We start from the raw sequence: 14339 nt of genomic DNA, 5'->3' as shown, positions 1-14339 counted from the left end.
TAGACAGCAAGTTTGATTGAAGGCACCCCCATTGTATATATGGATCTATTTAGATGACTTTCATTGTTTATTGTTCTTGCATTGTATCTAACATTGTCTTTTCTTTCTTGTCATTTTTTTCCTCGCTTGTTTTACATGGATGATTTCATAAAGGGTTCACGGCTCCCTATACTCTTAGCAGCACCCATTCCTGTGCAGCTCCCAGCTCCCATTTCAGTTCAGCTCCCGACCTGGATGGACCTCCATGAGGACCCCTGGCCTGATGTCAAGAGGCTGAATCAAGGAAGCTCCTTCTTCCCTTCCAAAATCAAAGGGACTGACAGTTCTTCCTCATCCCCCTCTTCCTGTTCCCAAGGAGATCCGAGCTGCCCCAAGACACAGCAACTCGATACAGAGAGGACCCACCCTGTGCCAGAGGGTAGGTCCCCAAACTCCTACCACCACTTTGGCTTTTCTCATCTCTCTACCCTGCCAAGCCCGGAAGATCTCATACTCTTTAGGGATTTAGATCACATCAACAAACTCATTTTACCCAATAGAGACTCACGCTTTGGAGCTTTACCAGAGCCTTCAGGGGATATGTATCAAACACTGACTATCACTGCAGCCCAAGGGCCAGTTGGATATGATGGGTCTCCAGGCAGCTTTATGCACTCCGCTGCCAGCTCTCCGGTATATGTACCCACGACTAGAGTTGGCTCCATGCTCACAAGCATCTCCTACCTGCAGGGCACAGGGGCTTCTCAGGCTACCCACCCTGTAAACAACCACTCGGTTTGGTCTCAACCCACATCTGAGAACTCTTCTTATAACAGTGGAAGTCCTCATGCTTCTAGCAGGTACCATTATTCTCCAAGTCCACCTATGGCAAATGGAGCCAATAGGGATGGTGGATACAGTAACGGCATCAATGTGAATGGCAGAGACCAGTATACTCCCTTGGCCAGGTCCCTAAATGGATCCTACCCCAGTCCTTACGCATCTTACATGACCCCACCGCTGACTTCTGCGTGGCCCACGGGGCACTTTGACAACTCCATGCTCCACAGTCTACAAGGCAGACCATCGCCCATGCAAATGAGAGGTGCTTCTGGAGGTAAGAACGGCACCAGACTGGGCTTAGGTTTGGGCAAGGGGTAGTTTAATGACAATTTCAGTAGAAGACTCTTGTCCTGTGTTGCTTTATATTCTATACATGAAGAGCACTTGGTGTAATAAAGTGTACCCTGAGAGGGCTACTACAAGATTTACGCAATCTGGGGAAGTATCGGGAATTGTATACAGGGGATTTTTGTATTTTATTATTCATAAAGTGTTTTAGCAGGAGAAAATATGTTTCATGTTTCCACCTAGGTCCTAGAAATGTAGTTAATCAGATGACTCCGGTTCTAAAAGGACACATAAAATGTAACGATCAGAATAATACAAAATAATAGTAAGTAATTAGAGTGTGTGAAAATATAATATATTTAGCTAACCCTTACAACATACATACATTAACTGACACATACTCATATTTTCAGGTACATTTTAAATTGAAATACCCGTAGTACCCATATTTCAGATACATAATTACAAACTAGAATAAGCATGTATTAAAATAAACGGTAATTGTTCATTCAGAGAAATTGAATATAATTTAGTGTTTCACATAAATTAGCGAAACATACAAACCTGTGATAATATAATTAATTTCAATGAAATGAGAGTATATTAAACATTTTCTCTTTTACTCTATGGATCTTTTTTAACCTATGTACCAAGGGTAGGGAGAGGGTTTTGGATCTTTTATACTGGGGCCAAATCTTATTTATCTTTTGGGTCTATATATCTGTTTATCTTACTACATATCACACGTGTCTGATAAGGAAATCGTGATCATATTACAAGCCACTTAATGTAGACAGACATTCAAGCCAGTTTGTGCTTCCAGTTTTAATGCGATTTGTTTTCCACTATGTGGTTTTCTGTTACGTTTTAAATTACAGATGAATATCCCAGTGATACTGAACAATACTATAATAATATATATTACAAGGGCTATTAACTATGGACGCCTTGGTCCCCCCCCCACAAATATTATGTAGTAATAAATATATTTAGCAAATGAACATTTAAATACCAGGTTTTAGCTCTCTAAGTATAATGGAATGCCTTCTCGGTGCCCCTGGGTATTATATTGGGCATGAATGTGTAATGTAGCAATGATCTACCCATTTATTACATTTGGTGGCAGCCTGTCCTAGTTTCATATAAGCGGGTTGTATATCAGAGACACTGGACACATACACCTGCATAAGCACTTAAACCCATTTTGCAACCCCACAATCTACAGCTTCTCCTCTTATTTATTTCCAGGACATCATACAGTCTCACAGAACAATATTTAATCCACAACTTTCTGCTGTGATATAATTACATAAAAAACATAAAATATTACACTTGGTTGTTTTAACAAGGTAAATGCACCTAAAGTGCCCAAATCTATACGTATCTATAAATATTACCCGTATTACTTCGTATTCATACCGGATTTACTTCATTGGGGTTAATTTTTGGCTATTTTTTAATCTAAAAAAAGGGAAAATCTTTCTTATTGATTACAATAGGAAGCAAACGAAACTGATATTAGGACCAAGATTAATTTACTGAAATCAAGTGTCTTTCTTTCTTTCTTTCTTTCTTTCTTTCTTTCTTTCTTTCTTTCTTTCTTTCTTTCTTTCTTTCTTTCTTTCTTTCTTTATTTCTTTCTTTCTTCTTGTAATTGAATATCAAATCTCAATTAGATTGTAATAGTAGAAAAGATAATAAAATAAATATCCAGATTATTTAACCGAAATATAATGGATCCCTGGTTTTGTTCAATCTGTAGGCGATTTTCTATTCAGTTACGGGGGGGGTTATCTCCGGAAACGTTTTCTCCTGTAAGACTTCAAGTCATATTAATCACCCAAGTAACCTCTTCATTTAAGGCTATACCTGTGTCAGTAAATGAGCAGATAACATAAACCTCTTATCAGGAGCTAATCTTGTTTGTTCTACAAAAGTCAAAACCATTTTTCCCCAGTGATTAAGTAACGAGAAGCTATTGTATAAACCGGCCGCTGGTATATGAAGTATCATTTATACACATAGGGTGCAAAGAGTCTCAATAATATTATTTGGCTCTGCTTTCAAGGGTGACAAGTTACTTTAGACAGAATCCAAAGTGATTTAGAAAAAAAATAGCTGCAGGTGACCTACAGAGAGGCAGAGCGCCCCCTGCTGTCTACCCACTAATGCCCCAGATCTAGAGCTGCAGATGGCTGAAGACACATAAAAACGGGGGATAGTGGGGGATTTCGTAGGATGGTTGCTGTTTCCACTCACCCATTCCACTAAGAGACATTTTTGGTGAAATTCTGCTGCAACTTCCACTTTAGTGAATCAACCCCACAATAGACTACACGATGGGAGCAGGTTGTACAAATATAAAAAAGATATATATTTTTAAAAAAACAGTTTTAATAGAAGAGTGCCAGACTGATGTAACAATAAAAAATACTTATTGAGAACTTGTAAGAGAAATTAAATATACAAAACATTGGGTATTACAAAAGGTCTCTAATTGCACTCTTTATGTCTTTTTGTGTGATACGATTATAGTTATCATGTTAATATTAGTATTATAAATTAAGTGTATATTCACAATTTACACTGGGAAAAGCAATTATAAAATGATAGTATTCTCAATTCATGCATATGAGACATTTCTCTTCACCCAGATATCCGCATAATAATGATATGATTTTGTGAATAATGCCTATTCCACATTTTATTTGGTTAATGTTTGTGAGAGCTGTGACTATTCTTTCTTTTCATTTTATGACATGAAAGGTCATCTTCTTGTAAATCTGCAGAGCTTTTAAAGTTTAGAGTTCTTATTTATACCCATTAGTCATTACACTAAATTGTGCAATAAAATAGAGACTCATATAGAGCCTGACTGATGACTGTTTAACTCAGCGTCCTTGAAGTGTCAGGGACTTTATGGATTACAAAAGCACTAGAAAAAAAAGTATGGAAAATGTTACCAGGTACAGAGCTTGAATAGTAACATTATGTTCTTTTTAAAATTAGTTTTGCATTTTTGTAGGGAATAAAATACACATTTAGCAAAAGGAAAAAAAGATTCTGTGCAATACATTTAATGAAAACTTAACGAATATAACAAATATTTGGTCATATGGTTCAGTTTTTAATAGCGTTTTTCTATGCTTTTCAGCTTCTACAAATAGTGAAATTTAATTTTAAAAGGTAACAAAAATCATAAAATGTAAAAAAACATGATTTTAAAGGCAAAGGAAAAAAAGTAAATATATATATATATATATATATATATATTTCCTTTTAAGAAACCATTGTAGAATTTTACGAATTTATAGCTGTGGTTAAATTCAAGTTCCGTTTGTGATAATTTTATAGGCAACCAAAATATACCGAAAATATCCCGAACTTTTGTCCAATACAATTCAATATATACATTCAATAAATAAATAAATAAATTATATATATATATATATATATATATATCAATTTGACATTAGTAATCTTTTATTTTATTAAAAATTATAATAATGTATCTATAATATAGTTTAATCCTTTATCCGAGAGATGTGGTGAAAATTAAGGGATAGTGAATCGAAAAATCGTGGTAATAGTAATCATTTCGGAGTATAAAATTAATATGATGGGATAGTGAATATAGATTTTCCCTTGTGTATATCTAACAATAGTGATATTAGTAATCATTTCGGAATATTACTGAGAAACACTGACCTGTAATTAAAAACATTTTAAAGATATTTTTTACTTTTTTTTTTAATTGAATACTTAATGTGGGTACCTAAGAAGGTGGAGGAAATGACATAAAAATTGTTGTTGGTTATATTGAACAGACTGCATTTTGCAAATTAAAATTTAGATTGTATATTATTTTTTTTAGCTCAAGTCCCGAAGACCATTTAAATTAACAATGATGTCATTAATTATGTATACAATTGTCATACACAATATACCCAGGTTAGGCTATTCTGACCCGATTATATCCAGTAAGATCAATATATCAAATCATGTGATTAATATCACAGGAGAGCCTCTGCCTGAAATTTTCAGGATTCGTATTAACTTAGTTGTGTGTTTAAAATAATAATATTTTCTATATAACAAACGCATAATGTCAGGTCTAGAATAGTTATTTTAAGTGGTTATCTTGTAATAGTCACATGTATTTTTTAATTTGTTTTGAAGAAGATTGCCCTGAGGACCTGTACAATCTCTCCCTCTAGTTTGATGTGGTTATGTACCTTCATGCTTGCATTAGCACTAGTCTTAGGTTGTAAGATTAGGGTGGGGATATGTCTGAGTCTAATGGTCTCCATCTCTCTCACCAGATGTGCTGGATGAGCTGCCAGAGAGCAGAGAGTGTGTGAATTGTGGGTCTGTGCAGACTCCTCTGTGGAGAAGAGATGGCACCGGTCACTATCTGTGCAATGCATGTGGCCTGTACAGCAAGATGAATGGGCTGAGTCGACCACTTATCAAGCCACAGAAAAGAGTGGTAAGTAAGCCAGAGGGTGGGGGTCTCTACTAACATGGCACACCCCACATTACATGTTTGCTTAGCTGTTCTGTGCCAGGCACCACATGCTTCTCACATGCACACATACACCCTTTAACATCAATATCAACTTGTGTACACAGCATTGCACATCTATGCACTCAAATGTTTACCAAAGCCTATCACCCATAGTATTAATCTATAATACTGCTGGACTGCCACATACTGAAACTCACAGTTCCCAACTGGCATACTAACTGCACTCAATCTACACTCCTAGCAGTCACCATCTAGTAATTATAATAGTAAATTATTTTGTATTTTCAATTATTGGTAAGTATGTGATCTAGACGCTACATTCTAAAAGTGGTCCGCTCAGCAGAAACATAGCTGTAGTTGCTATGGTGATAAGAATATTTTAAAAACCTTCCACTTTTGTTTTACATACCCCTCCTGTTAATATATATTTTTAATATATGCATATATATATTTATATGGCAGTGTTTTTTTAGTTTTCCATAGAGTTTTGTATAGGTATGGATGACCATGGTGTGTCACACCTGTTAATATGGGTCACCTGTTAATATGGGCCATTTTACTCTTCTTTGTTTAAACCTGTTACACATTGCTGTCTCTGGTTATACTTTTTTTATGCATCTCATTTGTAAATGAACTAAAGTACCCAGACTTTAGTGATATGAGAACCATTATAACGTGAGGTATATTACAATGAATAAAAAACTTTACAATGCTTCTTTTAGCTGGTTAATAGAGCAGTAAAATACTCTAACCAAATCTATGTTAGTTTGGATCAGATAACATGTATCATGGGTGTGGAGGGACAGCAGTCCAACACACTAGCTGGAATTGGTTCATTAAATACAAAACCATTAACACACTAACCAAAAAATATATATAATATATATTGCTTCAAATGTGGGATGTTGCAGCAAAAGTGCTCTTTGAGAATGATTAATAATATTTTTTTAAATAAATATTTTTTTATTTTAGAATAGTTTTAAAATATGGTAATATAAATGTAATTTACAGAACATAAATGTAATACTCAATATACTTTTTTATATAGCTAATTCGTTTTTTTTATGTCCTGATCTTATGTATTTATACTTAATAACTATATTTGTATATAGTACATATTATCAATAGTGTCTTTTTCCAGCACAGCAAATGATATATTTTATTTATATTTATGTCAGGTAGCTCACTCTTTCCAGACATTTGGGAATTAATTTAGAAATAAAGCACCATGGAGTCTATAAGTCTTGAGTGAGACAAACTACCCAAAAGAGGTTCATTTGTGTCTTAGAGTCTGATAATGACCAGATTAGGATAAAATAAAATGTACTAGTCTGAAATCCCTTCACTTATAACTCCAATTTATAACACTTATAACTCCAAGTTATCTGTATTATTATTATTATTATTTTACAGTGCTGTATAATGAGGTTGTGTATAAAGATTTCATATTTAAAAGAAACTTCCTCAGCCTTTAGTATAAATAGTTAATTCTGTTCAATTTAGTTTTAAAGTACATTATAGATACCAATTGCTAGCTGTATTCAAACTCAAGTCAGTGTGAACTTCAAGATTGTAAGCTTGCAAGCAGGACTCTCTCCACCTAATATATCGGTTTGTCTTAGTCTGTCAATTCTTGTCTTGTCATATCCCTTGAATTTATGTATTGTATTAAGCGCTGCGTAAACTGTTGGCGCTATATAAATAAAAGATAATAATAATAACTTGGAAAGGGTGGCATGCTAACAGTGGCACCCAAGAATATGGACAGGGCACCACTGATGATTGTCTTGGTCTTATCCTTTTGTACAAGGCTGTTGGATATCATGGTGCTATATAAGTCAATAAATGCTAATAAGAGTCTACCAAGGTGGAATACATAGGAGAACACATAGCTCACCACCACTTGTGCTTACATGTTCATATATTTATCTTTAAGGCTGCATATTGCTTCTTTATTTGATGGCCACTATATATTTATATGGTACCGACCCATTAAAATGAGATTATCTAATTTCACAATAGAACACAACACTGGGTGCTAAAACGTAAACTAAAGATCTGCATCTAGACGCATGTCAGGATCTTTGTAGCATAGGGTAAAGTGCTTTCTTTCGTCCTTATTTTTACAGTTGGCTCACATTAATTATATTATTGGAGTTCTGTCTCTTATCATGAATAGCACACACGCTCATAAATCTCTGTTTAGTTCATTATATGGTCTTTTTTTGATAGGAGGCTGCTGCACCTTGGCTGCAAACCCTTCTGGATACATAGTCATAAAGGGCTTATTTGTAACATGGACATTGGTGCCAAAAGTTAACATCTAGTTTGAGTACAGATTATGAAATAAACATGCATTGCCCATATGTCATTTATTATTGGGTGCTGCAAGACTTTTTTAGTTTTGTAAAGGTAAAATGTCTAATATTAACTGGATACCAAACAGTGGTATTCAATGCACTATAAGAATCACTTATTTAATGTCATTTTTGTAAAGTGTATAATATATGTTATACTATTAATTTTAAAAGCTCCAAATGGTGCACTTGTGTAACAAATATATTTAAGGGTGCCTAAAGCTCAAGCCTATGCCATGGGGCTGCTGTGACCTATGTTACGTCCCAGCATATCATCAATGCAGGCACTGATTATTGTGTTATTATGTCCACCAACAATGGTAACTAACAGTAATGTGGAGCTAAAGGGACATGCTTTATTAACCCTTTGTCTCCTGTCTCCCTGCCACTCGAATAAATGCAAAATGCATTTTTGGCCAAAAATGATGGTTGGGATTTTAGTGCCTACGCATAAATTGTTGTAACATAATGTACACAATAACAGAAACGTAATTCACATTAACTAATTCACCAATCTTTTCTTTGTTCAGCCGTCTTCACGAAGGATCGGATTGGCCTGCGCTAATTGTCACACCACAACAACTACACTATGGCGCAGAAACACAGAAGGAGAGCCAGTGTGCAATGCCTGTGGACTGTACATGAAACTGCATGGGGTATGTATCATCTTTCCTGCCATCACCAACCTAAATGAACTGATCCAGAGGCTTTTCAAATATTAACCTATTAAAAGCCATCACAAAAATGATGTGGTACTGACTTACTAAGAGTGGCAACCAAAAGATTCTGTACCAGCCATAGTAAAAAAAATCCTTCTCAGGAAAGATTATTTGAAATATTACCTGTATTCAAAGCAGGCATTCCTGCTTTGATATGCCAGTGACACAAGCTAAATAGTGGTATTCAGGTAAAATGAAAACTAAGTAGAGCACTGAGTCAGTCCCAGACTGCACATGCCATTTGTCTCAAGTATGCATTAACTATTAATGCAGAACCAAGCTTTTTTTTAGAAGAATAATAATTTCCAGTTGAAATAATAGAAAATAAAGGTTGTTCGGTTCAGATTATTAGCATTTTAAATTAAACGAAAATGGTTTACTAGCAAAATGAGGCCAAATTCACTATGGTAAAATAAGCTTTCTGGTAAACCGTTGAGTTTCTGTTGCTCACCATGTTTTTTTGCTAACGTTCTTTTGTTAAGTCAGTAATAAACGTATGATGAATCGCAAATAAAATGGGAGCATTAAATATGATAAGGTGGACCCAATTGTAATGCTTCGCCTTTTAGTCGCTGTATAGTAGTAATTTAATGGTGCAGAAAAGGTGCTTCCTTAATGTATTGTTTAGTTTGTATTACATTGCTCTTTTTACTGATCCCACATGGGCAACATCAACATCCTCTTCTAAAGAAAGAGATAATGTATGGCTTCGTGTCTGTAGAGTATTTAAAAAACACATCAGTAAACTATATTCAATTCAGTAATATAAACTGGATATTCGTTGAAGATATTTTCCATCTTGTTAAATATATTAGCCCACTTAAGGAGATACTGCAATACAGTGTTGCCAAGATTATATCTCATACAATCTAATCTAACTAATGATCTAAACTAAATAATAAAAAAAATAGATTATAAATGACATAATGGCAATATAATGCTATTATGATTCCTGCATTAAAAAATTGATTAATAGAACATTTAAAAGTTATATAAATTTTCTTACAGGTCCCTCGGCCACTGGCTATGAAGAAGGAAGGCATTCAGACAAGAAAGAGAAAGCCAAAGAACCTTAACAAATCCAAGTCATCTTCTAGTAATGGTATGTCGAATGCTTGATAACGTGTCACCTTAACTTTTTAGGCACATCATGACATATAATTTAATCTTTGAATGATGCAGTTTTCCAATAAATATTTTGCACATAGAGTTTGAAAATGTAAATTTATAATTGGTAGGGTACAACAGTTGGACCTTCCATATTCCAGATTATCTCTAATCCGAATTATTACATCTATAACTGATACAACGCTGTTTTACAGAGGAGCTGTGTGTTTTAAATCCTAATGGGGTACTTGCAGGGCGGTTCCTAGACCCATTGAAAACAATGCATTTTGAGCCCGTACATGTACAGGCTTTGTCATTAAGGGGTTAAACAATGCACACACAACACAGGAAGTAAGTTGCAACCTCCTACTTGGGCAAACAATAAACGTTCCCTGCATTTTTACTGCAAAATAACGGAAAAACGAGGGATAATTGTACTTAAAACAATGAAGCAACAAAACTGTATCATCATAAAATCTTTTTCTGTGTGTTTCTATATTAGTAAAAATATAGGGCAAGACATGAATTTAGTTGCAGTAGTTGTATTTGGTTTAGAGTTTCCATCAATGTATAAACAAGTATATTGTGGAAATGTGTTAACTAAGGGTGTAATATGTAATAGTTAACTAAAAAAAATGTAATCAGTTGTGTAACTGGCTTAGGCTGAATTGGTCCAGTGGGGGTGCCATAACAGGCAGCAAATTGCCCTATACATGGCTACCTGTAGCGCCAGTGCTCAATGGGCCGGTTAAAAGGGAGGGCTGAGTGGAGCCATTTACTTCTGCCTGGTTTGTGTCTCTGCTCTGGGTTAAGCAACCCAGCACTGAAGATAAAAAAAGGGCACTAAAGGGAACACTAACTTGTGCTCGGCCCACCTAATCTGCCAATTTTCCATGCTCTAAAGACTCAAACTTTAATCAGCCCTTGGCCTTGTGTTATATAATTTTCATATTTCTTATTATGTACTGTATATAACGATAAGATATACACACAGGAGAGATGTAAGATAGGGGAAGCAATTTACCTTTGCACTATTGATTTCCTGTGAGCTATTATAACCTTTTCCTCATAACATGAACTTAGTGTCAGGGCAAGATTAAATGGCTTCACACAGCCAATTCACTGACAGCCCTGTTTTATTCATGCTTATGTATCATAAATCAGGTCACAATAGGTAATAGGTTACAAATATAGTTATGTTACAACTAACCTGTTAAACTAAAATCACACAGGCAAATGAAAATTAATATGCATATAATTTTTATTTGAAGGTACCAACAACCACCAAGTTCCCATGACTCCAACTTCTACGACGTCGTCCACAAACTCTGATGACTGTGTAAAGAATGGATCTCCAAATAACAATCAAAGCACGGCTTCTATGGTACGTATCACAAGAAATATCTCCCAAAGTTTGATCTTTCTCAATATCTTATCTAGAAAAAGGTTATCTCAATAAACATTTAAAGGCTTGACAGTGTTTAAAGGAGCAAATAATTTCTCAAAACAAACTAATCAAACATAACTTCGACATCATGTAAATTCCCTGTACATTATTTCATAGTTTTTTTTAACATCAAAAACAAAAAAACAAATATTTTATAGATCATCTAATTTAATGTAGGCATGAAGGGTATATTGCTATCCCTACAGCATCCTATTTATATTTTTTTACAATTTACTTGATGTAGGTCTGAGACGTGCAGAATGTTTCTACTATCTGTTTCTTTACATTTTAAAATTCAATATAATTTAATTTACAAATATCTAAAATGTTATTTTAATTGGAAACTTTATTTAAAATTGATGAAAGATAACAGCAGAAGTGGAGGAATGCTAATAATAAATCCCAGAATGGGGTGGTGGCTTCTTCAAGTTTTCTTCATGAATCAGAGGTTCTGAATATTGGCAAATCAATCATATTTTGGGATTATACACTATACAAAACAACTCTCAATAGATAACCAAAAATTGTTTTTAAAATGGTAAACTGTTAACTAAATGAAACAGTAGCAGTAGTTAATTTACTAAGTGGCTTTAAGTATTTCTAATTAATTTGTTGGTAATTTATTAGAATATGGGGAAAAATTACTCTGTGACCAGATATTATACTTTTTTTAAATTTTTTTTATTTGAGTGAAAATTTTGGAAGAAAATTCGCATTGAATCCCAAAATCCAGTTTGAACTGCAGGCACCGTTAGTTTAAGTATGATAAGTGCATGTAGAAAGTCATGGCATTCTACCTTACAGATGGCACTTGTATGCGTAAAGAATGCTGGAAGGAATGCAGTGTTTAGGGCAATAAATGGATTTATTGCGAAACATTTCCTAGCACTGTAAGATTCTGGTGTAAATCTATTCAACAGAATCTAGTGTCAGCATTTTCATCTTCATACCACAAATATTTTGTCTCCACACCCATACTTCATTCTTTATTTGTACCAAAATTATTGTCCTAAATACTTCATACGTATTTAAATATTCAGTTGAGAGCCAGTTTATTCTACATGTTGTCCAGCATATTTCTGTATTTCTGTGAAGTCACCATGTAATTTTTGTATTTAATTGTTTGGTTCTCACACTTCATTGGTGAGTAGGCAGAGAGTGACATCATCAAAAGCATAAGGTCTTAAATGATGAAGCAATCTTGTTTTAACATGAACAATGTCTCGAGATTTAAAGCATAGTATATTTCTTTTTACCTATAATGTTTATATTGGTTATTGGGGTAAGGAGAGCAAGGTGAACAGTAAATTAACTGTGGGTTTGCAGCCAAGAAAAGAAGGGAAGGGTGAGAACCAGCAGGGAATGGGCATAATGGGACAGGGTAAAGTGTGCAGCTACATGATGCCCCACTTACTATTTCTTGAGTATAGAGTATTTCTCTTGAGCCAACTGGAAAACCTAGAGCCTCCTGGGCAAACCAGGGAGTTTCCAGGTATGGATACAATGACTGACTTTTTTTATAATGTTTTCAATTTATTTAACATTTATTATTTATTTAAGCCGAGGAATCAAAAAGGGTGAGTGGTATGATTGCTACTAATCTAAGACAGCTAAGTAGACTCCTGGAACTTTATAATATTGGCCCATTAAAGCAATTCCATAGTTATTATAGCCTCCCTACAAATCTTTATGCTATAATTTACATTGACAAGTTAAGTACAACTGCATTGAATTCCTGCTGCCATACTCATGCTGTCTGGCTGAGCAAATTCCTCTGGGAGACAGAACATATCTCTGATGGAGTTTGAACTTGGTTGTCTGTTCAGAAAGTAATGGATATTGTTGAGAAACACAAGCAAACTTATTTTCACTATATAAATAAAAACAGTAGACACAGGTCAATTCAGAAACGACTTTTTGATTTTCACAGGCTCACCATAAATCAATATTATATTATCTGAACGCTGGAACACTTCATTGCCCAAAGGGGCACAAGTATATCAGAGGGAGTACAAAGTTCTTAATGAACATTAGAGAATGTAGGATTAATAGATTACATTGACCTTGAATTTTTTTAATCATAATATCTAATCTTATATTATAAATTCCACCAAATGTAACGTGAGAGCATACATGGATCCTGTTTCATGAGCTGAAAATAATTGCTTATTTATGGTTTTTCTTTCCCTTGACCTGTTTCCTAACCTTCAGAAATACAGCTTGGTAATGTAATGGCAATGTTGTTACTTTATGCACACCAGAATGTAGGCACTTCTTTATAATGCAATGCAAATTTGCTATGGAAAAGTATAGCAGAAGGACTTCCAGTGATAATTAAAACTTTTTTTTTTCCAGGTGGGTTCATCGCTGATGTCTTCTCAGCAAAGTGGGAGCACTAGTCCAGATAACAATGCACTAAAATACACAGGTCAAGAAGGAATGTTCTCGACAGTCAGCCTGAGCTCGAATTCTGATGTTGCATCCTCTGTTAGACAAGATTCCTGGTGTGCTTTGGCATTGGCTTGACAATCCTCAGATTGAAATGGCCCTGGCACCAGGCCATAGTTCTCTGATTTTCACACGTCCTTGTTTGTCTTTTGCTTCTCCAAAAGAAATGCTTGCTGGACATTTTCTGGACTTTTTGAAATTTCAGTGCCTTGATTTTAAAAGAGTATTGTGAATAACAATATTAAGCTCTTTATCTATGCAAGAGGAATAAGACCAAGAGATAGCAATCTTCCATAATTACATCATGAAGACATAAATTAAAGGACTTCTTCGCTTGGTTGGAAGTAAATGACTTTGTTGTTTAACTTATGCCTTCCGACTCCAGAATGCATTGAGAAATGCTGCTTCCTGGAAGGACATCGAACCCAATTTCTGTTCTTTTAAAGGTCCCATTCAAATTCTTTGTCCCAACTGCCTACACCATTACATTTTGCTGCATGTCCTCCATCATAACAATCAAACTACATACGTTTATAGTCACTCCTACCCCCAAAAAAGCGATCAAATTCACTTGGCTATCCATTGATTTGGAGCTTTTTAGTTGGAAGTAGTGTGCTTGCAGT

The 14339-nt window shown here is 34.8% G+C and overlaps 1 protein-coding gene across 1 annotated transcript; it reads left to right on the top strand.

Annotated features, from left to right (window-relative positions):
* Nucleotides 1-234: 234 nt before the first annotated feature.
* On the top strand, nt 235-13794 carry LOC149287829 (GATA-binding factor 6-B-like). The gene is made up of 6 exons (XM_089492460.1): nt 235-1096; nt 5433-5599; nt 8526-8651; nt 9723-9816; nt 11093-11205; nt 13624-13794. The coding sequence occupies exons 1-6, from the start codon at nt 235-237 to the stop codon at nt 13792-13794; spliced, it is 1533 nt and encodes a 510-aa protein (XP_089348586.1).
* The last annotated feature ends 545 nt before the right edge of the window (nt 13795-14339 follow it).

Source organism: Sceloporus occidentalis, unplaced genomic scaffold (genome assembly GCF_023333645.1).
Source record: "Sceloporus occidentalis isolate IW3139 unplaced genomic scaffold, rSceOcc1.0.p SCAF_56, whole genome shotgun sequence".
NCBI lineage: Eukaryota > Metazoa > Chordata > Lepidosauria > Squamata > Phrynosomatidae > Sceloporus > Sceloporus occidentalis.
This window is presented reverse-complemented; position numbering and strand designations above follow the sequence as displayed.